The sequence below is a fragment of the Gopherus evgoodei genome, chromosome 4 (genome assembly GCF_007399415.2).
Source record: "Gopherus evgoodei ecotype Sinaloan lineage chromosome 4, rGopEvg1_v1.p, whole genome shotgun sequence".
Classification (NCBI taxonomy): domain Eukaryota; kingdom Metazoa; phylum Chordata; order Testudines; family Testudinidae; genus Gopherus; species Gopherus evgoodei.
This window is the reverse complement of record NC_044325.1, coordinates 42,643,528-42,668,984: the sequence shown is the minus strand read 5'-3', so window position 1 is coordinate 42,668,984 and position 25,457 is coordinate 42,643,528. Positions and strand designations below refer to the sequence as shown.

General features: G+C 46.2%; 1 protein-coding gene across 26 annotated transcripts in view; it reads left to right on the top strand.

The window, feature by feature from the left end:
* Window positions 1–25,457, top strand: part of NRXN3 (neurexin 3) — a 1,499,321-nt gene that overhangs the window by 102,599 nt on the left and 1,371,265 nt on the right. For 21 of the 26 annotated variants that reach the window (XR_003999960.1, XR_003999959.1, XM_030559004.1 and 18 more), the window contains exons 3-5: window positions 9,584–9,601; window positions 19,266–19,295; window positions 21,414–21,425. The exons of 1 other annotated variant lie outside the window; for it this stretch is intronic. Coding sequence is in view for 23 of the 25 variants with exons in the window: in XM_030559004.1 (XP_030414864.1) it covers window positions 9,584–9,601; window positions 19,266–19,295; window positions 21,414–21,425 (60 nt within the window). In the remaining 2 variants the exon portion in view is untranslated. The remainder of the gene's footprint in view (window positions 1–9,583; window positions 9,602–19,265; window positions 19,296–21,413; window positions 21,426–25,457) is intronic. 4 more of the 26 variants (XM_030559017.1, XM_030559003.1, XM_030558999.1 and 1 more) reach the window with 1 other exon arrangement.

Genomic DNA, 25,457 nt, shown 5'->3' with positions numbered 1-25,457 from the left:
CCCTGCTCAGCAAGGGGATGCTCTGTTAAAGCTAAGGCAGCTTCGGTAACCTCGCTTCATGAAGTGCCACTCGTTCACATTTGTAAAGCAGCAACATGCAGTTCTAGCCATATGTTCACATGAAATTGTGCCCTAGTGCAAGCCTCTGCAGCTGATGCATACTTTGGCCTGGTGGTCCTTCAGTCATCAATACCTCTCATGCCCACGCTTTGGCGAGTACTGCTTGTCATTCACCAACAGTGGAATACACATACAGACTAGCTGTCAGGTCTGGGTTCTAGGTGGTCAGGTCTGGTGGTTGGAGCGGTGGTTGAGAAGAAGTACCAAGGGTCAAAGCCAGATGTAGAGTCAAGACTGGGCCAAAAGCAGCTCTGAAACCAGGGTTTGGAGACAGGCTGAGGTAAGAATTGGGGTCAGAGTCTGTAGACAAGCCAAATCAGGATTGTTGTCAGAGATCAGAGGCAGGCTGAAGGTTGAAGCCAGACTGGAGTCAGTCCAAGTATCTGGAGGTCAGGAGGCAGGAACAGGGCTGAAACAGGAATAGGACACGGACAAAGTTGAAGCAGTCTGGATACAAGACTTGGGCAAAAGTGGGGCAGGAAAATGGAAAGTATTGAATGTAGCTGGGAAGCTTAGGGAGTCTGTAACACCACAAGACAGCAGAAGGGTTCCTAGTAGAGTCGTGCTGTTGCACAGAGTAACTTGCAGCTCTTATGGTGAGAGTGAAATACCTGTGCCTGGGGAGTCATCTGACTCTGGCCCTGCCCAGAGACTGCTGCAGTATGCCTGAGGGCTGAGTTATGGCAGGCCCTGCTAGAGGGATGGGTCATTGTAGCTGAGTGAGCAGCCCTGGTCCAGTTGCAAGTTCGCCTCACACCAGCACTCAAAAGAAGGAGAAAAAATTACTCCACCAACTGGAGCATTTTGAGACATGTGGCCCATGTCTGTATTCCACTACCCGCTCTCCTATGCCCACTTTCTGCTCTACCACAGGCAGGGGCGGTGCTAGCCTTTTTGCTGCCCCAGCATGGCAGTCAGGTAGCCTTCGGCAGTGCGCCTGCGGGAGGTCCGCCAGTCCTGCAGCTTTGGCGTACCCACCACCTAATTGCCGCCAAATCCGCAGGACCGGCAGACCTCCTGCAGGCAAGCCGCCGAAGGCTGCCTGACTGCCGCCCTCACAGGGACCAGCAGGGCGGCTTGCTGCCCCAGGCATGTGCTTGGAGCACTGGTGCCTGGAGCCACCGCTGACCACAGGAACTCTTCTTGATTGGATGTCACCCTCTACAAAAAGTCTCCTCTTTCTTCCCACAAACTCTCTACTCCTGTCCCCTCCCCCCCCAGCCTAATATTGCTCCCCGCTCATTGTAATTCAAACCAGGAGTAACCGGAGAGCCACATAGGAGTACTCTGGAGGGATGAGGTGGATTAGTAATAGGAGATAGAGCCATTCAGCCCAGAGTGGGTCTTTTCAGTCTGAGACAGGGACGATATGTATGGGGAAATCTTTCCCTGCTGGGGCTTATGCTGTACCTGTCCTTCAGCTGAACAGAGGCCTTTGCTCTCGGGGCTTCCATGCTGGCACCTCTCAGTACTAAAATTCACACAAAAAATCTCAGACATACTTGTTACAGGCAGGGCTGTGATCTGAGCTCTAATATCATCTGCTTTGTTCCTCTCCATCCCCTTCATCCTCCTCTTTCCTTTTCCACCCCATCCAGGTGGCTGGGGCTGCACCTGACAAAGGCAGCAACCCTGCTGATCCTTCTTTCAACTGAGCTATTAGCATCAAAGAACAAAAGCAAACAGCACTGGCTTGCAGCTCAGCCCTCTACAAAGAGGCAATAAATGGGCCCTTGTGTAAAGGATAAAGCAAACCTTGCCTTGCCTTTTGTTGAGAGACAAACCTTCCTGTGTTTGAAGTGCTCTGAGCCAGAGGAAGTGGATAAACCTCCAACCACATGAAACTGAGCCCTCTGTTCACTGGGCTTTTCATTAGCTGTGGGCTGTGTGTGTTCCAAGTTTAACAGGCAAGTCCTTTACCACCTCCCTCCTACTGGTAGGAGAGAGGGGAGGAAGGTGGGCTGGTGCTGAGGAAGAAGAGAGAGAGTCGGAAGCTGTTTATACAGTCCTTTTTAAAACATACTAGAAAACCTAGCCTTAAGGTTCTGAGCTTATGGGGTGAAAGAATATCTCAGGTTAGCAAAGATTTGGGGTCTGGGAAGAGGGCAAAAAGAATCAATTCCCAAAATTCAACTGGGCTGGATGTAATGTCACCTGCACCCTCCTTTCTCACTTTGTAGGGATACTCCTAAACACTGAGTCGTTCCTATTGTATTCTTATTATAGAGCCCTCTTGTGAAAGCTTGAGCTGTGCCCTAGCCATGTGAGCTGAGGTGCACACCGTGTTGGTGTATTATTGTAAGGTATTACTGAGAAGGCTTGCAGGCTGTGCGCTCTCTTCCTTATATTGAAACAAAAAAGCAACTCTCCCAAGCGTTTGTTTTAAAATAAAATGCAAGCAGTCTCACTGTGAAAGTCGGCATTTGCCAACAGATGCCACACGGGGGTGTGTCTGAGATGCAACAATCTTTCTTTATACTTAGAATAGCAAGTAACTCTGTGGCAGTGTGGTGCTACCAATGTAAATATTGCAAAGGTGTTGCAGTGGTGCAAATATTGACCTTTGAATGGCAATTCTTGTATCTGGAGCAACAAGGGCTTTCCAAAAGAATATAGGGGAGTGAGAGGAGAATTTTGTTCAGATTTGGGGGTTTGTGTTTCTGGGGACACCCCCCAGATGGGCAGTACTGGAAAAGGAAAGTGTAACTTATGATTCATAAACCAAGGCCACTGTGCTGACTGTTCACTCTGATTACATTTGGAACTTGGTGCATTTGGAAGCCACGTTTTGGTGGCTGTCTGTGTAGTGAGTAGCAGTGAGATGATAAACGCATGAGCATCCTCATGATCTTTTTAATTAACAGACAATTTAATGAGTGCTATTCCAAAAAGTCCATCAGTTACTGCCCTTCTTCTGTTGTTTGTTTAATGTGCCCTCCACCCCCAGCTGTCTTTGGTTTATTCTTTTCTTTGCCCTTCTCTTCTTCTGCTGCATCTCCCTCCCCAGGCTGTCCAGCAAACTCTTCATGGGGCTCAGAGGTACTAAGTAGGCTCATACACCGAATTTACTAACATCAGGCACAGTGGTTCAGTTCAGAACTAAACTCATAGATGCCATGCTACGAGACAGTATAATGTTGGTTTTAACTAAGCCAATGTCTACACTACAAAGTTAAGTCAACTTTATGTAAGTCAACATTGAGCCTCCGATTAAAAGAAGTTGATCTTGTGTGTCCATACTATGCTCATTGTGTCAGCAGAGTGCATGCTCACTATTAGGGCTTGCATCGACACATGATGCACTGCACTGTGAGTAACTATCCCACAGTGCATATAGCTGAGTGGAATTTTGGGTCGGGCTTGCAATGCCTTATAGGACCAAAACAATGGTGCAGATGGTTATGGGAACATGGCGTTAGCCTCCCATGATGCACTTACCTCTCTCCGTCCCTGAAATCAGCGGCAAATAAACCAAGCCTTCTTCACACCTTTTTTCATAAGCCTGGGTTACCCGTGTGGACGCCATAGCACGATAAGCATGGACCCCACTCAGCTGTATGCTGTTGGTATGAGCATTACAAACATCTTGCACCTTATCCTGCAGTATTTACCCACCCAATATAGGATCTGCCCCGTGGAACCATGTGATGCCACACAAGTAGTCCTGCTGGGCAATTTGCAGTTGCTGGTTGACAGTCACACATCACCTTGACACAGTTGAGGACCATTTTGTGGCCTGGGAAACAAGCAGTGATTGGTGGGACTGCATCATTATGCAGCTATGGGATGATGAGCAGCGGCTGCAGAACTTTTGAATGTGCAAGTCCACTTTCCAGAAACTGTGTGAAGAGCTTTCCCCAGCCCTGACGTGCATACTAAAATGAGAGCTGCTCTGACAGTGGAGAAGCGAGTGGTGATAGCTCTGTGGAAGCTTGCAATGCCAGACTGCTACTGGTCCGTGGGGCATCAATTTGGAGTGGGTAAATCTACCATGGGATCTGTTGTGATCCAAGTTTGCTGGGCCATAAACAGACTTCTGCTAAGAAGGGTAGTGACTTCGGGCAACTTGTAGGACACAGTGGATGGTTTTGCTGCGATGGGGTTCCTTAACTGTGATGGGGTAATAGATGGAATGCATATCCCTCTCTTGGCACCAGACCACCTTGCCAAAGAGTACATAAACCTAAAGGGGTACTTCTTAATGGTATTGCAAGGGTTGGTGGATCACAGGGGCTATTTCACTGACATCAGTGTGGGATGGTCGGGAAAGGTGCACAACGTGCATCTTTAGGAACACAGGTCTGTTCAGAAAGCTGCAAGCAGGGATTTTCTTTCCAGACTGCAAAATAACCATTATTGATGTTGAAATGCCAATCATGATCCTGGGAGACCCAGCCTACTCCTTGCTCCCATGACTCATCAAGCCATACACAGGCAGCCTGGACAGCAGTAAGTACCTGTTCAACCATAGGCTGAACAAGTGCAGAATGGTGGTGGAATGTGCCTTTGGATGTTTAAAAGGTCGCTGGCATTGTTTGTGTACTTGGTTAGACCTCAGTGAAAGCAACATCCCCATTGTTGTTGTTGCCTGCTGTGTGCTCCATAATATCTGTTAAACAAAGGGAGAAAAGTTTCTGCTGGGGTGGGGGTTTGAGGCAGATTGCCTGTTCAGAATTGGCTGCCAGGCAGACACCAGGGCAATAAGAAGAGCACATTGACGGGCTCTGCATCTCTGTGAGACTTTGAAAACCAGTTTCAGCACCGAGTCAGAGTAATATGACACTTACCTGTGTTGTTCCTTACCAAACTGTCCCCTCTATTTCATTTTCTCCCCTGTAAACTCCACCCCCACCAGCCATCATGTGTTGAATGAATAAAGAGCCTTTTCTCCTCAATCCATTAAGTTTTATTATGTGCAAAAACACATGAAAACAGCAAAGAACAGTAAGATAACCTGGGGCAAAAGGGCTGATAACACTGGGGATGGGCAAGGGAGAAACAAGGAAAGCTTGCCAATAGATGCATTGCAGTAACAATCAAAGGTGTGGGAATGGGCATCTTCTGGTCCTTGTATCCTCCCCTGGTGTTGAATGCAAGGGATACTGAACATCCCCCATCTCCACCGCCTCATAGGACGTTTGAGGGAGGAGGATGTAGAACTGGGCGATGATAGCAGCAGGTTCAGCATAGGCTACCTTTCTTGAACCTCATCGAGATGCCTCAACAGGTCTGATTGCTCCTTCATAATCCACAGTCTCTCTTCCTGTGTGCAACGCTCTTGTTCCCTGCATGCTCTCCTGTTCTCCCTCTCCATGTCCAGGTTCTCGGTCAGTGTAATCCTCTATGCCCTGAGCTCCATCTTGTCATTCTTGGAGGCATGCATTAACTCATTGAACATGTCCTCCTGAGTCGTCTTTTTTCCACCTTCTAATCTGGGAAAGTCTCTGTCCCAGTGTGGAGGATGTGCCACCGGACAAGGTTTCGGCTGCCAGGAATACAAAGCAGAAGAGTAGGATTGACAGTGCATACATTGTTTCTGGCATAAGGTTAATTTTATTTTTATTAAAAAAACACACCGCTCAATACACTTCACTGCAAGCCACAATGCAATCACAACCACTGGTTATTGTAAGAGTCAGTTTGCTGCTCCAGCATGGTGAATAAGGCACGAGGCATGGGCGCGAGGTCTTGTACTGCTGCTTTTGTGAAGACATCCTTGGAATCACAGTTTGAAACTTGAGAAAAGCCCTCCTTCCCCTAGCAACCTGGATGGTGCTTGAGGACAGGCACCAGTGTAAAGCCTCACAAATAGTTTGTTTTTTACAAAAGTGGCACTAGGTTGGGGGCAAAGGAAGACAAACAGGAACCCGCCACCCCACCCCCCTTTTTTCCCAGTGCTGCTTGCAATACACGGTGATCCCTTCCAACCACAACCAGGACATGCTTGGGAAGACGTGGTTGTGTGACCTAGATTTCACCAAACGGGGTGGATTACTTAAGAGCTAGCATTGAAAAGTTCCCTCGTTTCCCTTAGGTGACCCTATGCGATATCATTCTCTTGAGGGTAACAACGGTGGCAAGGAAGCAGATTCTGTAAGTATCTGGGTACAGACCTGGCCTTTACGCTGTAATGCTGTGTACTGCAATGATGCCAGCCGAGTGGAGTGGTATGAGAAAGTGTCCTACCACGGTGGACAAAATAAAGCATCCCTTCTCAGAAACCTTCTGCAGAGGATTGCGGAGTACTTCCATGAAAGCTTCCTAGAGATCTCCATGGAGGATTTCTGGGCCATCCCTGTGCACATCGATAGTCTTTTTCAGAGAACACCCTCTGCATAGCTGGAGTGGCCACCGATACCCACTACACCTACTTTCTTGTTCAGATTAAACATAAAAAATAATAGCAGGTAACCTTTACAGTTTGATTGGAAACGTATACTCACCAGAGTTGCCTTCCCCGGCATCACGCTCTGCCGCCAACTGGTCCTATGACGGGATGGGCTCCAATGTTAAAAACAATTCTTGGCTGTTGGGGAGAATGGATCCTCTGCTTGCCTGCCTCACATTCTCCTCCTTCTCTTTGTCAACAATATCCTCCTTGTTGTTGCTCAAGGTTGCCTGGGGCCCTGGAGGTATCCTGGAGCATTTTGGGGTACTGGTGGGGTTGCTGCTGAGAATTGTATGCAGCTCCTCATAAAAGCAGCATGTCTGTTCACTTGTTGTGGGGCTCTGTTCACCTCCCTTGTCTTCTGGTACGCTTGCCGAAGCTCCTTTATTTTCACACAGCACTGCTGCATGTCCCTGGGGTAGCCCTTCTCCCCCAGGCAATCTTGGCATAGATGTTAGCATTTCTTCTGCTGGATCGGAGCTCTGCCTGCACAGACTCTTCTCCCCACAAAGCAATTAGATCCACCACCTCCTGTGTACTCCATGCTGGAGCGTGTTTGTGGCCTTAAGTATCCATGATCAGCTGTGCTGGCGAGCTCTCCACTCTGATCAAACAGGAAATGAAAATTCAAAAGTTCCTAGGGCTGTTCCCCGTGTGTCTGGCTGAGGTGCAGTGGAGTTGAAAGTGTTCTCCAGAGTGGTTACAGTTGAGCACTGTGGGACACTTCCTGGAGGCCAATTCATTTGAATTACACAACACATGTGTTTACACTACCCCCATGTTGATCTGTGGATGTTGAATCAAGTGCTATGCCTCTCACAGAAGTGGAGTACAGAAGTTGACTTTACAGGCCGCTTAGATCAGTGGATGGGACTCAGTAGTGTAGACATATACATGATTAGATTGATTTAAACATGGCTTATGTTGACCTAAGTTTATAGTGTAGACCAGGCCTAAGTCTGGTTTCATGTTGGCTGTTTCCTCTTTCTGTTCATTCATTTGAACACTAAGCTTGAGGCGAAGTCCCCAAGAGGAGGAGAACTGGATTTCTGTGCCTGTCTGGAATGGATTCTTGATGCAACTGCTGAATTATCAATAATAATTGTGATATCTCATCTTTCTCTATCATCTTTCTCCCTGAATGCTACCATCTCCCTAGCCTCCCATCCTGATGCCCTCACAACCTCCCAGCATAAATCCCTCCAGTGGTTTCCAATCTGCTTCTGCATTAAGTTCACACTCCTCCACACTCAAGTTCAAGATTAATCTCCGCTCTATATCTCTCCCCTTCTCTCATGCCATGTCCCGTTCCCAATGCACACTCTACTTCTTGCACCTTGAATATCCTCCCTGCACTTAAAAACTAGCTTCTTCCAGCCAGTCTTTCAGTGCCAGATGTCCTTTCCTGTTCCCCTGCTAGCTCCCTAATATATCAAACACGATTATGTTAAAAAGTACACATAAAAATAAAATAAAACCTCCTGGACCCAGCAAGTATGCATAACCTAAGCAATCTAAATGAAATGATCTGGTTCTGTATTCCTCTCTTAGTCTGCATGTTGTCTTTTGTGGATTATTAACTCCTCAGGCAAGGACTGTTTAATATATCTATAAAGTGCCATGTATACCTACTCCTGTGTACCTATTCTTAAAAGATCCCAAAGTCACTTAGAAAGTAACATACAACGGGCAATATGAACAGGGCACAGTTGCTCACCACTGAAATGCAGCCACTGCTGGGGTGGAACATGCTGACTGTGTCATAGTATTCTACAATATCACAACAGTTTAGGACAGAGAGTAGAGAATCTAATGTCAAACTGAAACTGGACAGAGGATCCAGAGAGGAAGAATATATTATTCAAAGCTGGTATTGGGCCAAGTCACCCAGCATAGTACATTCCTAGTCTTGTGGGAAAGGTACCATGGGAACTTTAGTGACCCCAGGCGGTTAATATATCTTGTCTAAAAGTTGATACCTCCAGCAGCACAGCACCTCCATCACCACGCGTGGGCATTGGTTAGATACTTAGAGGGAAGAGTGCAACCTTTTGAATCAGAAGCACTGCTTCCTGCTGCACTGTGAGTTTTTCCTTGGAGGATTCCACTCCTGTTCAGATACTGACCTAGCTAGATCCTGATAGCTTGTGAGATCTCAAAGGCTTACCCCACAGAGGTTATGACAAGTATAAGTGCATGGAATGAGACTAAGTTGGTGATGGTGGAAGGAGAAGCAGGAATTTATTTTGCTTCATTCATTGGAGTTGATAGACTATGCATAGAAACGGACACCATAGCTCCTAAGATGTACCTAACCCATGACTGATATGGCAGCTTACAAGTTCCTCCTTCTCTCCTTTTTAATGAACTTATTATTCCAGGATTAATTTGATTGATTGGAAAAGGGATCTTGTATCACACGAGGGGAAAACATATTGAACAGCTCTTGAATCCAGAGTCTTGGGAAGAGACAACATGTGCAAACCTCTGACGCACAAACCCCACTGTCTGCAATGAAGGATGGTCACCTGGAATGGTTGGCAGGAGGAATTGAAAGGAGAGGCTTTCTCTTTGGGACTGTGTTCAGAGCCCTGCAACAGGTCATAAATTCAAATGACCCCTCTTAAAGGGGGAGCAGTTTCCTTTTCCCTTTCTGAAAACTTGCTTGAATTTATGTGAAGTACAAAACCTGCTGTGGGTCAGTGAGTTTTTTGTTTGTTTGCATTTGTGCATGACGTGCCATAGAATATTCTAACTGATATTCTTGCAGGAACAGGCCTGACTTGGGTCTGTCTGATTCCAGAAGCGTACTTTCTCCAGACAAATATGATGGAAGATTCATTTTTACATGCACAGCGGAGGGGGAGCCAACCCCTTTTCCCTTGCATGGGTGGGTGTTTGGCTGCAGACCGGTGGCCTTCCAACAAACCTAATTACTTCTGGTTTTGCATGAAATTGATTTCCATGCAAGGATACTGAGGGGCAGTGTGTGTGTCTCTCTCTAATGCTTTTCTCTCTTCTTTCTCTTTCTCTTTCCACATCTCCCTTCTGCTTCCCCTGAAAACGTCTCAACAGATGTCAATCATATTCCAGGTGAGTGTTATGTTTTCACTGAGCTGGAAGATTATTCTTGGGGGGGTGGGTGGGGTAGGGAGTGAGAGTGAGTAGAAATCTCACCATGCTGGCTATGAGTGTTCAGAGCGAATGTTGTGCTGGGCCTGTGGGGGTTGGATTACAAGGTCTTTGTATAGAGGTTCTGTATCTAGAGGTTCCCTTGCAAAATTTCTCTTTCGGCACAAAACTAAATAGACCAGTTATAGGGATGCTGTCAAGATAAAAATCAGGTTTTGTAAAAAAAATTGTTCTCCGTGTTGCTAATAATCTGAGATTGATTATTGCATTTGAAAAGCTGAAACATACGTTTCATTACTTTATAGTTCAATTTTTTGAATTGTCACTCAGCTTGGGATCCTGAAAGTTGCTTAGTCAGTTTCACTTTCCAGTTATAGTTTGTTCCATTTTCTGGCTCCAGAGCCAAAAGCTGCCGTGTTTGGGTCTTCACCAACACAGATACAGAGAGGGTTTTGTTGGGTTTTTATGCTTAATAAAAAGTGGTGAAAATATTCCCTGTCATACTAGGGTTTGTAAACTCTTCATTTGGGGCCTTGACAGTTTCCTTTCTATAGCATGTGAATAAATCATATATGAGAGACAGAGAAAATGCAGTCAAACTGGAGAGTTTATTTTCAGGATCTACCACCACGGAAATGTTCTTTCATAGAGAACTCCAGCAGCTAATCCCCAGACCACTCTCTCATCACTGGGGATATGAATTCCCTATCCTGATTTAGACTCAGAATGAGGGCTCAGTGGGAGTTTGGCCTTGGGCTTGAATGGGTAACTCATTATAGTTACTTTGTATTCTGTGCGTGAGTATCCCAGGAGGGGGTGTCACTGAATACCCAAAGTGCAGATAATAGGGAAGAAAGAGGCCAGATGACAAAAAATGGCACCTTGAGATGCTGCAGAAAGAGAGACTCCACCAGCAAGACTCCTGCAAACAAGGACCACAGGCTTTATCATCCCCAATCTGGGGAGTCAAGGAGCTTTTCCCTCTCAGCAGGTCAGATACTTGTCTCTGTTGCATGGAGAGGGAAGGCAATGCCAGTGGCTAGAGGTGTGTCCAGAGATGATGTGGAAGGGTTGTGGGGTAACAGGCCCCTCCACTGTGCACTGGAGCTGCCTCTGTCCCCATGGCTGGGTGGAAGGTGGAGTCAGGCTGACAATTGCTCACTGTAGCTTGGCCCCTTCTCAGCCCAGTGGAATGGATGATATTTTGTGCCATAAATGGCTGCTGTCTTGTACATAAAAACAACAACAACAACAAAATCCCCCATGTGGCTTGAATAGGCTGCAGAGGGTATATGAACAGCCAGATGGGGTGGGCCCAGCCAGGGGTAAACAGGGCAGGGATGAAAATGGTGCTGTCAGTGCTCTGGGTGGCCTGGAGGGAGAGAACAGATGTACTGAAATCCAGAGTTTTGTTAACCTTATAGCTTTCCAGCTAGTGTGTGAATGGGCTGCACTGCCCTGCCCCCCCACATTCTCAGATGTTCTCACAAATATTTGCACATCGTGTTTCTGTCCCCACACTCATAGAATATCAGGGTTGGAAGGGACCTCAGCAGGTCATCTAGTCCAACCTCCTGCTCAAAGCAGGACCAATCCCCAGACAGATTTTTGCCTCAGATCCCTAAATGGTCCCTGCAAGCATTGAACTCAGAATGCTTGATTTATCAGGCCAATGATCAAACCACTGAGTTATCCCTCCCCTCCCATGCATTTAGGCTCAGGATTTCTTGCACGCTTTCTCAGTCTCACATTCTTCTTGTTACGTTCAGACACTTTTTCATGTGCTGCCACACTCATTTTCACATGTTCTCAATTCGATTCTTGCCTGTACCTTATTTTTTGAACTGTGATACAGGTCTATTCCAAGAAGGTCCTACACTGCCCCGTCCTGTCCTGTCCCCTCTTCTTCCTGCAGCCTGCACTTGTGTTGCTGCACAGGACTGGGCTTTTTATGTAGAACACAGCCAGGTTTCCTTACTTACAGTAAGGGAGGTTGCAGACTGCATTTTCTTTGTCCATGACTGGGGCTTGTTCACTACCGTGTGAGCTAGCCAATCGTAAGCCAGAGAGTGGAGCCCAGGGCCCCTGCCAAGCATCCATTTTAACTGTTCACCATTTGCAAGACAAATTGGGAATTTTATGAGCTAATGTAACTATTTACACACAGGCAGCAGAAGGGCTGTAAAGGGCCCATTGATTAATTGATTAATTTTACTTGTTGAATAGACTGGCTAGAACTAATTCCCCAGGAAAACAAGCTTCTGTGAACAACCTGGTGCTGACTTCAGCAAAGCACATGTTACAAAGGCTTTTCTTAGGCCAAGCCCCTGCCAGGTGCAGGGAAATGGATCTTATTTCAAAGCAAATAGTCACTTTACTTTTAGCATGAGCTCTCAGCTTGTGAGGTCTCTTTGCTGTTAAGAGGGGTCCCCTGGGAACTATGGCTAGCAGCTGGCGTGCCCCTGTCCCCTTGAGAACGAGCTTCAGATCCTGCTTGGCTCATTTCACAAATGAAATGAGTTCGTCAGGTGTCAATCTACCCCGTAAGTGGAGGCGTTGTCCATTCACACAAGCATCACACAGAAAGCAGTGATGTCCAGAGGTTAGAGTGGGACACTGGGAGTCAGGACTCTTGAGGTCTGTGCTCAGCTGGGTCACTTGACTTGCTATGTGGCCATGAGGGCAAGTCATTTCCCCTCTTGGTGCTTCAAATTTCCTGTCTGTAAATTCGGGATTACAGATCCGGGCTCACCTTCATTGGTCCAGAGCCCTGGGGTGAACAGTAATTTGTTGAGAATAGACCAGTAGATCAGAGGAACTTGTGAGGTGCCTCTATCTTGCTGCTTATGGGGAGAGAGGGCATTTAAAGGGGTAGTGGTGTGGTGCTCTGATATTAGGGTGATTGGCTCTGATACCTATGAGAGACTCATGTCTAAGGGCTTGTCTACACTACTGCATAAGTTGATGTGATTTACATTGCTCGGGTGTGAAAAAGCACCCCCCCGAGTCACATAACCTACATAGACTTAAAGTGGTGTCTGCACCGTGGTATGTTGGCGGGAAAGCATCTCCTGCCAACATAGCTTCCGCCTCTCGTTGAGGTGGAGTAATTACATTGGCAGGAAAGCACTCTCCCATCGACATAACGCATCTTCACCAGATGCACTACATTGGTGCAGTTGCATCAGTGCGGCTGCACCGATGTAGCGTGGTAGTGAAGATATGCCCTATGTTAGTACTGCACCCACTTGCTTCACCTTTCGCCCCCCACCTCTGGGATGGGAGACCTGCTTGGGCCTCCCCAGGATGGTGATATGGGCCTGATTACTGCACATGGTGATAGACCTGCCGAAGGGGATCATTTCTTATGGCTCCAGCTGCTATTAGAATTTGTATTTAAAGAAATAAGTGCAACCTTGTGGAGATACTCTAGTTACTCTGGGTCCTGAGAAGGACTGTGGCCTTGCCTGCATGCAGGGGGTAACCAACTCTGTGGTAAGGACACAGAGGCCCTGATGGGACAGCCATGTTACTGGCTTTTCGAGGCAGAAAAGTCCAGGCCATTTGATCTTGTTCCTTTTCCAGCCTTCATTCCTTTACCTCCTTTTCTTATCTTCATCTGTCCCCAAGGCTTCATTCCTTCTCAGCTGCTCCCACTTGCACGCCCATTCACTATGTATGCAGTCCCTTTTGCACAATCATACACACTTATTCTCATGCTCTCACATACACTTGCATAGGCATAAGCCTCTTATCTGAATGGTTCTGCCAGGAATGTGCTGTCTCCAATATCGATTAAATGGGGAACAACTAATTCTGCCAAAAAGGAGATGCTGGTTTATAACATGAGTGCTACGTCTACTGCCCCCTTTCTTTGTCTCCTACTCCCTTGCCTTCTCCCTCATCCTTTCAAGGTGCCACTCAGCTTGACTCTGCCTCTCAACTTGCTGCCCCTGACAGCCACAAAGTCTAGTCCAAGCCCTGGGACAAAGGAGAGGAATCGCACAGCTGTTGTGTGTAATTGGATTGGAAGTGGGCCTCAGGCTACAATAACCATGTTCAGCTCCTGGCTGGCCGTACTGCTGGGTACTGTAAGGAGCCTCTTAGCTGCTAGGCATGCCACTGATGAATCCAACAAGAATGGCTGTTCCCTAGCCTGGGCTGTAGCTTTGCCTGGCTATGAAAAATGGGCACCATGTGTGCCAGAGGCCAAGAGCTCAGCTCATCATCTGTACAGAGCTGGCCTGTCCAGCAGAAAGCCAGGCCTGAGACGAATATTTTACATTTCACCACATCTCCTTCCAGATGGGAGGCAGGGGCTGAGGGAGAGGGGTTCTCCTCCAGCACCATCCCATCCCTCTGCCTTGCTTAGTGTGTTGGGTCTGGGATGAGTGTGCTTCCCAGGCATCTTTTCTTTTGGGGAATCCCCAAAGTCCTGTGTGGACTGTCTTGCTGTTTAGGTCTGAAGAGTTCTCAAATCACAAGGGGGGGGGGGGGGGGGATAGTCTAGTTCAGAAGGTAGGGAAACTTGTTGCTGCTTCTCCCTGACAGGAAAGGGCTGCAGAGGGAACTGGGATGGGAGGATGAGGCAGGGAGTTGGTCCCCTGAGAAGGGTGTGTAAGGTGTTTGGGAAAGGAAAGGTAGGGAAATGGACCACTCGCTCACTCGAGCACACTTTTCCTGCAGGAGCTGCAACTCTTTTATTAGGGTCCCTGGTTTACATGAGCTCTACATAGAACTCAGTAACAGATACCGAAACATCCTGGAGCAGGGAGGTTTCCAAAAACATAACACCCCTGTCTCATGCACATATTACCATTTCCCCCTTGTTGGTTGAATGGGCCATAGAAAGTGAAGTCCTGTCTTGCTCCTGGGGAGCCGGGGGGCTTGATGGGCCTTGGCAGGCCTGATGTTAGCATTGCCTTGCTGCTGCCTATGTAGTATTTCTCTTCTCTCTACTATATATATGTAGTGCTTCTGACGGACTCTGGGGCTGTCAGTCTGGCACTGGCATTAAAAGGTAAAAATGAAGGCCCCTGGCCTTAATGCAGCAATTCCCCCAGATTCCTGTTAACGGTCTCTTTGTTCCAGCCTATATAAAGGAATCAACTTCCCCCTCCCCTCACCCGGCCCGGCAGCACTGGCCCAGTAAAACAGGACAAGCTATAGTTAACTAGAACAAAAGGACTCCATATTCTTTTGCTGCATCAATCAGTTGTCACTTTACTCTGGGTTTTGTACCCTTCCCCTGCTCTTTATGTTTAGTGGCTTTAATTCCCTCTGCCTTGAGTGTTAAGAACCCAAGTGTAATTAAAAAAACAAACTATAGTGCCAAGGTTTCCCATATAACTCCCTTGCAAAATGCCCCTAATAAGTTTTCAAACACGAGGGCCATTGCTTAATTACATTGCTCTTTCATGTAATTGCACTGTGAAGCTACTTTAAAAAATGTCCTTATGGCTTCATAAGAATCCAGTGTCGGCCCTTGGAACTTTGTGCAATTAGCACCACTTAATTTCTCGACTTTGATATGGAAAGCGGAACAATGCACTCATTTAAAAAAAAACACTTTAATTCATAAAAATGTTACTTTGAGATCTGGGGAGATAAAAATAACCTTTTAAACCGTAACTGACTCCGTAACTGGTTTTAACCCCCATCTCCTGCCCAAACAGGAACCAACATTAAAGACATGCACCAATCATGGCTAAGATAACAGCAGCTAAGTTTAAAACCATCTGTCCTAGACCATAGTGACGTTGTCACAATATCAAACGCTGCTCCAAGCAGGTGGGTTAGTGTCAACTTCAGGCTCCCTGTATGAGGTGACTCTCAAAAGGTTTGAACTCACTGTGTGCTTCAAAAGCTTAACTCATTGCTCTAGATCATCAGTACAGAAAGCTGTCGTGAGCTTTCCTAAGAAACATTTAGGAATAAGCTTCCTCTATGGGTAGGTTATTCCATAACTCTCCATTACCTGATTTCTTGCACCTTTCTCTGTACCATGTACTACCAGCCATTGTGGGAGGCAAGATACTGGATTCCTGGTCTCAACTGGTATGGAAATTCTTGGATCCAAGCTTGAGGAAGTTACAGTTTTTTGTAGCTCATTCTCCATTCAAAAGTAATCCTGAGCAAGTCTCTGAAATACATTTTCCATTTTATGCCAATCTCAGTTTGGATCTCATATAAGTTCAGTCAGCTGAGGAGATAATAACAAGCGCTAACCTAGTGCTGAGACATTGTCAATGCTCAGCAAATATTTCATCATAATAATGACTAGATCTGTGAAAGCTTGGCCACTGTGGTTCGTATGGGTTTGTGCAAACCTTTTCCCAGTTTTGTCTTGCCTGGCTTTGCAGCCTTCAGGGTTTGAACTGAATTTCTGGTTGAACAAACCAGAGACCGAAAGTGAAACTTGGCTGAAATAGTGCAAGTTTGACCTCAATTTGGGTGGAAGCCAGTAAAACCTCAGAATTTCATTTAGGGCTTTCCAGGCATGGAACTCCCATTGACATCAATGGTAGTTGTGTGCATGGAGGGCTTGCAGGAGCATGGCCTGATGGTTTCATTTGCCTCCGTAACTCAGTCTTTGTCTCCTGAAGGACTCTGTGGCTTTTGAGTTTGGTGCCTACATACCACAAGGATGGTTGCTTTCTAAATAGATACATAGCTAGAGCTGTGGCAAAACCTGGCCTGACTTTCAGGCTTGCAGGTTTCTCACAGCTCTTATATGAACTTTCTGGCGGTAAGCCTGTCCATTTTAGACCACAGTTTAGCTCTGTCCCCCATGACCATGGAGGGACCTTGCTCTTTGCATCTTATAAATTGATGTAACAAGTGCAGCATCTTGAAACTGAGGTTACCAAAAATGTCAAATCTGAAAGGACCTCAACATCATTTCAAGTTTCCATCTCTGTTGTTTTTAATGTCATTAATTTGTAGTCTCTACTGCATATGTAAAAAGGTTGGTGTCACAAATTAGAGCTCTGCAGGTTGAAGGTTCTGGGGTTGATAGGTTGGAGACAGATTGAGATCTCTCACTCACTTTGTACTCTCCAAACTCTGATGACATGGGATTCAGTTCTTCAGATGAGCGAAGCAGTTATTCATTATTAATATTTGATCTCATGTTTGGGTTGGGAAAGTTTTGGCCTTCTATTTGTAACATAAGGGTCTATGCAAGGATTTCAGATGGGCAAATCAGTTGGGATAAAATAACCTTTCCCATACAGCTTCAAACCAAACCTTTTCCCTTCTGGTTCAAAAATAGTAGCAACTCTTTATTGGCCTGTTACTTTTCACATTGCTCACTGAACTTCCTGTGCCCAACTGGAACTGGAACATCAGGACAAAAATATTATGCGAGAGGCTGATCTTGTATTTTGGATGTGAGCAAAATCAGGAAGGGCTGAAAATTTTCCTAGGGAACCTTTCTCATGATAATTCTAAATAGGGCAATACCTCCACCAAAAGTTTGGAAGGAACTCCCCAACAGACTTTCTCCCTCACCCCCAGATGGCCAACAATTTGTGCTCTGCATGTCGGGTGCATCGATCAGCCAACCAAATGACTCCCAGCTGCTGCCTTCCTCTCCCTTCTCTGACATGAATTGAGGGGTTGAAGCCCAGGTCCTGTCTCAACCCTGGTCCTGTGGTAGATAGCCATTAGCTGAGTGCCATGCCACCTGTTGTTCACTGATTCATATTGCTTTAAGGCCTCTTCAAATCATAATGCCTAAGGATCTTGATCTATTCCTGGGTTGAACAATTTTTTGGGCATTTATCTGAGCTGACAAGAGATTTGCCCTTCCAAAGTAATGGTGCCAGTGGCCATACATGTATCCACAAACCCAGCACTACCTCCTTAACTGCATAAAATTATATAAGTCAATTGTCTTTTAATTTAAAAATCAGAAATATGTTCCATCAAAACAAATCTGCTATGTATATTTATAGTAAAAAAAAATTAAACAATTGTTTGCTAAACCTATATTGTGTTTCTGATTATTTTTCTAAATCCACAGTAATCTCCCAAGAACATTCAGATATTTGCATTCTTTAAACTTTACAGTTATTAATCCCCTTATCTGGCTTGGAGTTCTCTTTAGGTGAACATTTTCTCTGGATGATCTGGATTTTAGATTCCTGCACCACGGCAAGGGAAAAAATATAAAATATAATTAAAATTATAAATAAATACAAACTTAACATGCTGCTTGTTGAAAAATCTTTCATTCTAATAGATTCATCCAACATCTTGGTCCCTCTGAAATAGTGAACCATTAGCAGCATTATTTGTCTTCCATAATGAAGGGAGCTAAAAAGGGGTGCGCGTGCATGCATGCATCAAGTCTGAAACATCCTCAGTGTAGGGTATGGTAAGAGATGGGGAGGAGTCAAGGTAAGAGATGAATTGGTCAAGAAAGCAAGTGGGGAGGGGTCAGTGATGGTTTGAGATAAGCTTGTTGGAGCTGGAATTGGGCTGCAGTTTTAGATGTGTTAGTGCAGGGTGGTGCATAACTGGCTAACTGTAATGTAAATGGCCACCTAGACGTCTAACTAGGTTTGTGCATACACTAGTTATCAGATTTGCAGGTGCACTTTACATTTGTATAGAAAAGTTATGTGTGCAGTTGTGCACCACACACGTTTGAAAATTGGGCCCAAAGTGGATTTTAATTGGGTTTGGCAGTAGTGTTGGATGAATACCAGAATAGAGCTCTTGGAAGAGGGCCCAAGTGCTGCTCACAGGAGGAGAGAAGGCTAAATGAATGTGATCATCTCATCCCCATCTCCCCAGATGTGTCTGGCAGCTGAAACTCCAGCACTGAAGTGTGGCTGTACCTCTTGCTGGTTTATCCCTGAGAAGTGTAGAGAATAACTTCAAGGCAGTCTCCACATTGCCACTTGGAGACAAATCTCCAGTAGTTAAGGAAAAGAAATAGGAAAGGATTGGTACTGAAAATAGGCTGAGAGATTCCTTTTTCTAGCCCCTGTGAGATCTGTTTCTTAAGCTGGTCTGCTGGGCTTTAATTAATTGTTTGACAGGTGATTATTAACTCTTCAAAATTATGTGCTGAAGCTACCACATACATGAATGAGTCCAGCTGTGTGCACACATGCAGTTAGTACAAATGGCTAATCAACAGCCAGCATGGTAGTATATTGGGCTTGCTTCTGCTGACCATCACAACACTGACTCTTAATGTCCAGTTGTAGAGGCTGTCCTTGGTTTTGATCTTCAAGGTTTGTGAGTGACCCCTTGTAGATTTACAGGTGAGCTTCACCACAGGCCAAGGTTCTTCCAGTCCAGTTAACCACAGTTGTATGTGGTATCTTCTGAATCACTAGTCCCAGGGACAGTTCTGCAACTGGCATCGGACTTTCTCTAGCTGTGACACAAGCTTTCCAGCCTGACATGGGAAGCTATGGAATGGACGAGTGTGCACAATGTGATGCTCATACTTAGTTCATCTCAAGTATGTGATCTCCAATACCAGGAGGTATTGGACTGCATAGGTGATTGATCTGTATCTATCGCTCAACATGTGTGTGTATGTATATTTATCTTTCTGCTTTTCTCGTGTTCTTTCTTTCTCACTTCCTCTCTCTCTTTCTCAAAGGCCTCTCACACCTGATGATGAGTGAACAAGGTAAGTCCTTTGTCTTTCCCTTCCTTGCCAGTCAGTGGTTACTGATGATGATGATCTATGCTTCTTTCTGGACTGGGCTTGGCTTGCAGAAGGCAACCTGGTCCATGGCAGAGGATGGATTTGTCAATCAACCACTTGCATTTAACCTCCTTTGTGTTCCCATTACCCATGGCTGTTTGCCAACCTGGGCGGCATTACCAGTGCCCTGGGCAGAGATTCTTGGGGGACTGTAGTAAACCATGGTGCTTGTAATGGGATAGAAACAAATGAAAATAAATTTAAAGGGAGAAAAGGAGAAATATGCCTCCCTTCCATACACCATCACAACCCTTCTCTCTTCTTCTTCCTTACTTTTGATGCTTGCTGTAATAACTCTCAGCACTGCTTGGTAAATGCAGCCCTCAGTGTTTGCTTTTTTTTTTTTCTTCTCCAGAGCAAAATTCTTGCAAAAACATGCTAATAGCCATCATGGCATGATTCTAGCTCATTATGCACCCTGGAGAAAATTACATATAATGGTCTGTACATTCTACATCTGCAACTTAAAATATTCAAATATGCAAGGAACAAAATGCACTGGAAAATGAATTGGGCTAACCCCAGTGAGGGCTACTAATAAGATTTAGGCCTAAATCAGAGTCCACATTTAAATAGCTCAGCCTGGAGTTTGTTACACATTTTGTTACATGTCTATTGGTTGTGGCAAAATGGGTTCACTGATCCCATCCTCGGCACTGGGCTGCGATATGGGAATTAGAGAGAGAGAGAGAGAGAGGGTGCGGGAGGTGGTTCTGTAGAGCTTTGGACTGTGTCAGTGTTGTAGTGTCAACCTCTCATTGGCATGCAGGAAGCTCAATAAGGATGGAGCAGCACTGGGATGGATTCCTGTCTCACTTAGACAGTAATGAAATAATTAATGACTTAGGCAAAGCTGCTGAAGAAATGAACCCACAGCATTCCAATATCCAAAATTGAGCAGAAAAATCCAGCAAGTGCTTGGATGCATAAAAGAGGGAGTAAGTTTCTAAGTGAATGTTTGTTTGATCTCTGAATACAGGCTTGGTAAATCTACCTCTGGAATAATGTGTACAATTTTGGTTGCCCAGATTAGAAAAGGATATCCAGCCATCAGAGAGTTTAAAAGAGGTAACAAATTGGAACCTAATATCTGGAAAGGCTCATGATTAATCAGATTTACCTGGAGAAAATGGACTTTGTGAGGAGACCTATCCGTTTCCATGTCTTAAAGGGGATGCACATGATTTAGGACATGATCTGTTCTTCTACAGTACAAATGATTATATCAAGCGATGCACCTGGTCTTTAGATTGCAATTTGAATCCTGGTTGGTGTAAGGAGTCACATGACCCAATCCGGCCTGCATCACGGCCCACAACTCTGTCCACAGCTACTTGCCTGGTGAACAGTCTAAAAGCTATTGAGCTCTGGCATCACAGGCCATCATCCTTTATCCATCTCACATCAAGGAAGAGTGGCTTCTCTTTTCTTGCCAACCAATTCTCTATCATTTCACTCTAATAAATATCAACTGTATATATGTGCATAATATATACATTATCATGTGTAAATGTACGTGTGTATATAAACATATATTATATGCTGTGTCAATGTAATATACAAACCTGTGTGCCCGGAGAAGCTCTGCAGCGTTTCTCATCTCACTCCACTATTGGTATGTGGAAAATATTTAGCAAATATATTTCCACAAGATGTTTATCCTGCCTAATGTGGTGTTGCCCTGTTTTGCATTTGATGTGGAGTGATGTGTCTTACTGAAGTGCTATTGCATGGGTGGTTTGCATTTCTCTATAGAAAATCAAACCAAAGCCAAAGAGCTTAAACAGACAGTGGCTAGTCACACTGTCCATTGTTTAAGCATCACGTTGTTTAGTTGTGGTGTGTTTTCCCTTTTCAAAGTATTTTATTGCGTGGTACTGTTTTTGTGTTGTGTGTGTTTTATGTTCCTGTTATTGTTTTTGTGAGTGTGCTCAGTGACCTTATATTTTATCCTTCCTCCTCCTCTTTTCACTTGCCTCCTCCATGATGGACACACCTCCGTACCTCTGCTTAACTGGATGCACAACTTCCTATCTATAGGTAGAAGTAAAGGTAGAGATTGCTTTCTTTTAATTTTAAATATTGATCTGCTATTGAAATGTTCATATGTCATGGGGGAAATTTTATTTCTATGAATATGGTTCACATTAGAACTTTAAAAAAGAACTCTCATCAGCCTTTTCCTGTTGCTTTATCTAGAATTATGTAGGTGATATTTATTAAGATTAATGCCTTATCTGTGTGTCAAAGGCTCTAGGTGTCTCATCATTTATACTGCAATGTGGGCTATACAGAGTGGCAAATGCTTTGTAGTTTAAGAAGCCAGGGCAAAGTTTCTGACAATCTGTTTCACACAAGACAGAGCCAGAAGGGCAGGGGCCAGTTAGCTGGCACTGATGTCCCTGCCTTGTTGGGATGATACCATTGCTGGTCATTTTGACATTGACTACAGTTGGAGCAGTATCAAGCCATAGACATAAGAGGGTGGCAAATCAAGTTCTCTTTAACTTGGGTGGAATTTTGTGCTTTCTTGCCTGTTTTCCTTTAGTTCCCTGAGTCTTTTAGGTGAAAAAAACCTGTTTTCCCCCCCAAAGGGTACTGAGATGTAAGGAATGGTGGGGGGAGATGGGGAAGAATCAGAACTGCTAAATGGAGGATCTCTTTTGCAGCTCATTAAAGCAAAGTGAACGAGGTGACTGAACTGATGTGTGACTCCAACTTGCCTTTCTGCAGTTCACACTTATTGGTAGCGTGCAGCAGGGCAGTCATCCATCCCTAATCAAAACTGTCAAAAAAGCTAAGGCCTTGGCTACACTACAGAGTTGCAGCGCTGGTGAGGGAGTTACAGCGCTGCAACTTAGGATGTGTACACACTTGCACAGCACGGCCAGCGCTGCAACTCCCTGGTTGCAGCGCTGGCTGTACACCCGGTCGAGTCTCGGGTGTAGAGGATCCAGCGCTGGTGATCCAGCACTGGTCAGCAAGTGTAGACACCCACCAGCGTTTTTATTGACCTCCGTGGCATAAGTAGGTATCCCAGCATACCTTAGAAGCCTCTCTGGTAATCATGCAAACTCCACTGTCCTGGGCTCACCTGACCTCTCCTTTAAATGCCCCGGGAATTTTAAAAATCCCCTTCCTGTTTGCTCAGCCAGGTGTGGAGTGCAATTAATCAATCAATCAATCAATCAGCGACCATGCCTCCACGCACCAAACGAGCCCCAGCATGGACCAATGCAGAGCTGCAGGACCTCATAAGTGTTTGGGGAGAGGAGGCTGTGCAAGCACAGCTGCGCTCCAGAAGGAGAAATTATGATACCTATGGGCAGATATCGCAGTCCTTGATGAGAAGGGGCCATGAACGGGACGCATTGCAGTGCAGGGTCAAAATAAAAGAGCTGAGGAGTGCTTACTGCAAAGCTCATGAGGGAAATCACCGCTCAGGAGCTGCCCCCACAACCTGCCGTTTTTACCAGGAGCTGGATGCCATACTTGGGTGTGACCCCACTGCCAATCCAAGGAGCACGATGGAGAGTTCAGAGCAGGGAGAAGTGGGGGAGGGTGTAGAGGAAGCCGACAGTGAGGCTACTGGCGTGGAGGGAGACACCCCGGAGTCCCAGGAGGCATGCAGCCAGGAGCTCTTCTCAAGCCAGGAGGAGACTAGCCAGTCGCAGCAGCAGGAAGTTGATGGTGAGGAAGAAACTGAGGATCATGCTCGGGGTAAGCAGATTTTTATGTTTTGGGATAGGAGGGTTTGGGTTATGGCTGCCTGCATGCATGCCTAAACGTGGAATAGCCCATTGATTTGCTCTATCACGTCTCTGTAATCTGCCTCGGTAATCTCTTGAAAAGTTGCAGCCAGAGCGTTTGCAATTTGCTTTCTCAAGTTGATCGGGAGAGCCACCGTGGTCCTTGTCCTGGTCAGGCTAACTCGTCCGATCCACTGTGCAGCAAGGGGTGGGGGGACCATGGCTGCACACAGGCAAGCTGCATAGGGGCCAGGGCGGTATCCACATTGCTGTAGAAGACCCTCCCTCTCTTCCCAGGTAACACGCAGCAGTGATATGTCTGGCAGTAGGAAACCCTGTTGAGAATTTAGGGACACTTGAGTGCAGGGTGCCAGGTTCGCGTTTCCCCAGCCCATTGCGCTCTGTTGTTTACCCCCCCCTCCAAGCACGTAGCCAGCCATGCGGTGCGCTCCGGTGTTATGCACCCCCCTCCCAGCAGGCATCCAGCACTGCGGTGCGCTCCGGTGTTCCCCACCCCCCTCCCAGCACGTAGCTAGCCCCGCAGTGTGCTCCGGTGTTATGCACCCCCCTCCCAGCAGGCATCCAGCACCGCAGTGCGCTCCAGTGTTCCCCACCCCCCTCCCAGCACGTAGCTAGCCCCGCAGTGTGCTTCAGTGTTATGCACCCCCCTCCAAGCAGGCATCCAGCACCGCGGTGCGCTCCGGTGTTCCCCACCCCCCTCCCAGCATGTAGCTAGCCCCGCGATGTGCTCCGGTGTTATGCACCCCCCTCCAAGCAGGAATCCAGCACCGCGGTGCGTTCACCCCCCGCCCCCCACCAGCAGGACGGCGTGAATGCGTACCAAAGCCCAACCCCCCCCCCCAGCAGCTCGCCACCTTCCTGTTCACTACTGTCCCCTGTTCAGGATACCAGCTACCTCCTGTACCCATTGCAGATAAACCCCAGTGACCCATCGGTCAATTCCCACTCCCAAGGGGAACTTAGGGGAAAACCACTCACCTCATTGCTCGCCATGACTTTAGCTTCCCTGCCCTCTCTGTGTTATGTGAGGTATGTGAGAAGGATGTCACCAAAAGTCTAAAAAGTCCTTCACTGTGTGATAATAAACAATATAGCCTCTGTGTATTACATGGTTCTATCTCTCTTTTTTTCTAGTGACCTTGACTAATGCAGCCGGATCACCGGCCTCACGTAGATTGCAGAACTTGAGACGAAATCCCAGAAAATCAAAAGAGGAATTGATCAAATCAGTTATGAGTCACTACAACAGAGAAAGTAGGAAGACACAGGAATGGAGAGAGAAAATGTATGAATGGAGACAGAGTGTACATGAATGGAGGCAAACAGAAAGCAGGAGAAGGGAATTGTCTGCCAAAAAAACCACAAAGCAGATGATAAGCCTCCTGGCTCGCCAAACTGAGTCTTTCGAGTCTCTCGTAGCCATGCAGACAAATATGTACCGTTGTAACCCACAGCCCTCCCAAAGCCCTCTTTCTTGTTCCCCAGTATTTCCACAAAACAACTTTCTCCAGCAGCCAGTTTCTTATTACCCCCAGCTGCACCCAACACCTGTACGATCACCTACCAGCCTTGATAACTATAATTCTTACCCTGTTCACTCCACCCCCATTACCCTGCAGCATAGTAATCCTGAAGTGCAGCAGACATTGAATAGTGATCAAAATAGGACATATTCAAACCTGTGAATGTACAGTCCACCACCCCAACCCCCTTGCCTCTTATGTACTGTATGTTGAATAAAGGATTTTTTTTCTTTTTCACTACGTTATATTATTGCTGGAAGTGGTAAATATTGTACCCCAAGGTACAGCAAAGCACATCAAATGCACCAAACATTACTATTGGCTCTCAGCATCAAATTGCTCCCTTAAAGCATCCCTAATCCTGGAAGCCCTTTCCTGGGCCTCCCTATTAGCCGTGCTCTCTGGCTGAGCAAACTCATCCTCTAGGCGTCGAACCTCGAAGGTCCATTCCTCACTGAATCTTTCACCCTTCCCTTCACAAATATTATGGAGGGTACAGCATGCGGATATAACAGCGGAGATGCTGCTTTCCCCCAAATCTAGCTTCCCATAAAGAAACCTCCAGCGGGCTTTCAAACGGCCAAAAGCACACTCCACAGTCATTCTGCACCGGCTAAGCCTGTAGTTGAACCGGTCCTTGCTCCTGTCAAGCTTCCCTGTATACGGTTTCATGAGCCATGGCATTAAGGGGTAAGCGGGGTCTCCAAGGATCACAGTGGGCATTTTGACGTCCCCTACTGTGATCTTGCGGTCTGGGAAAAAAGTCCCGGCCCTCAGCCTCCTGAACAGGG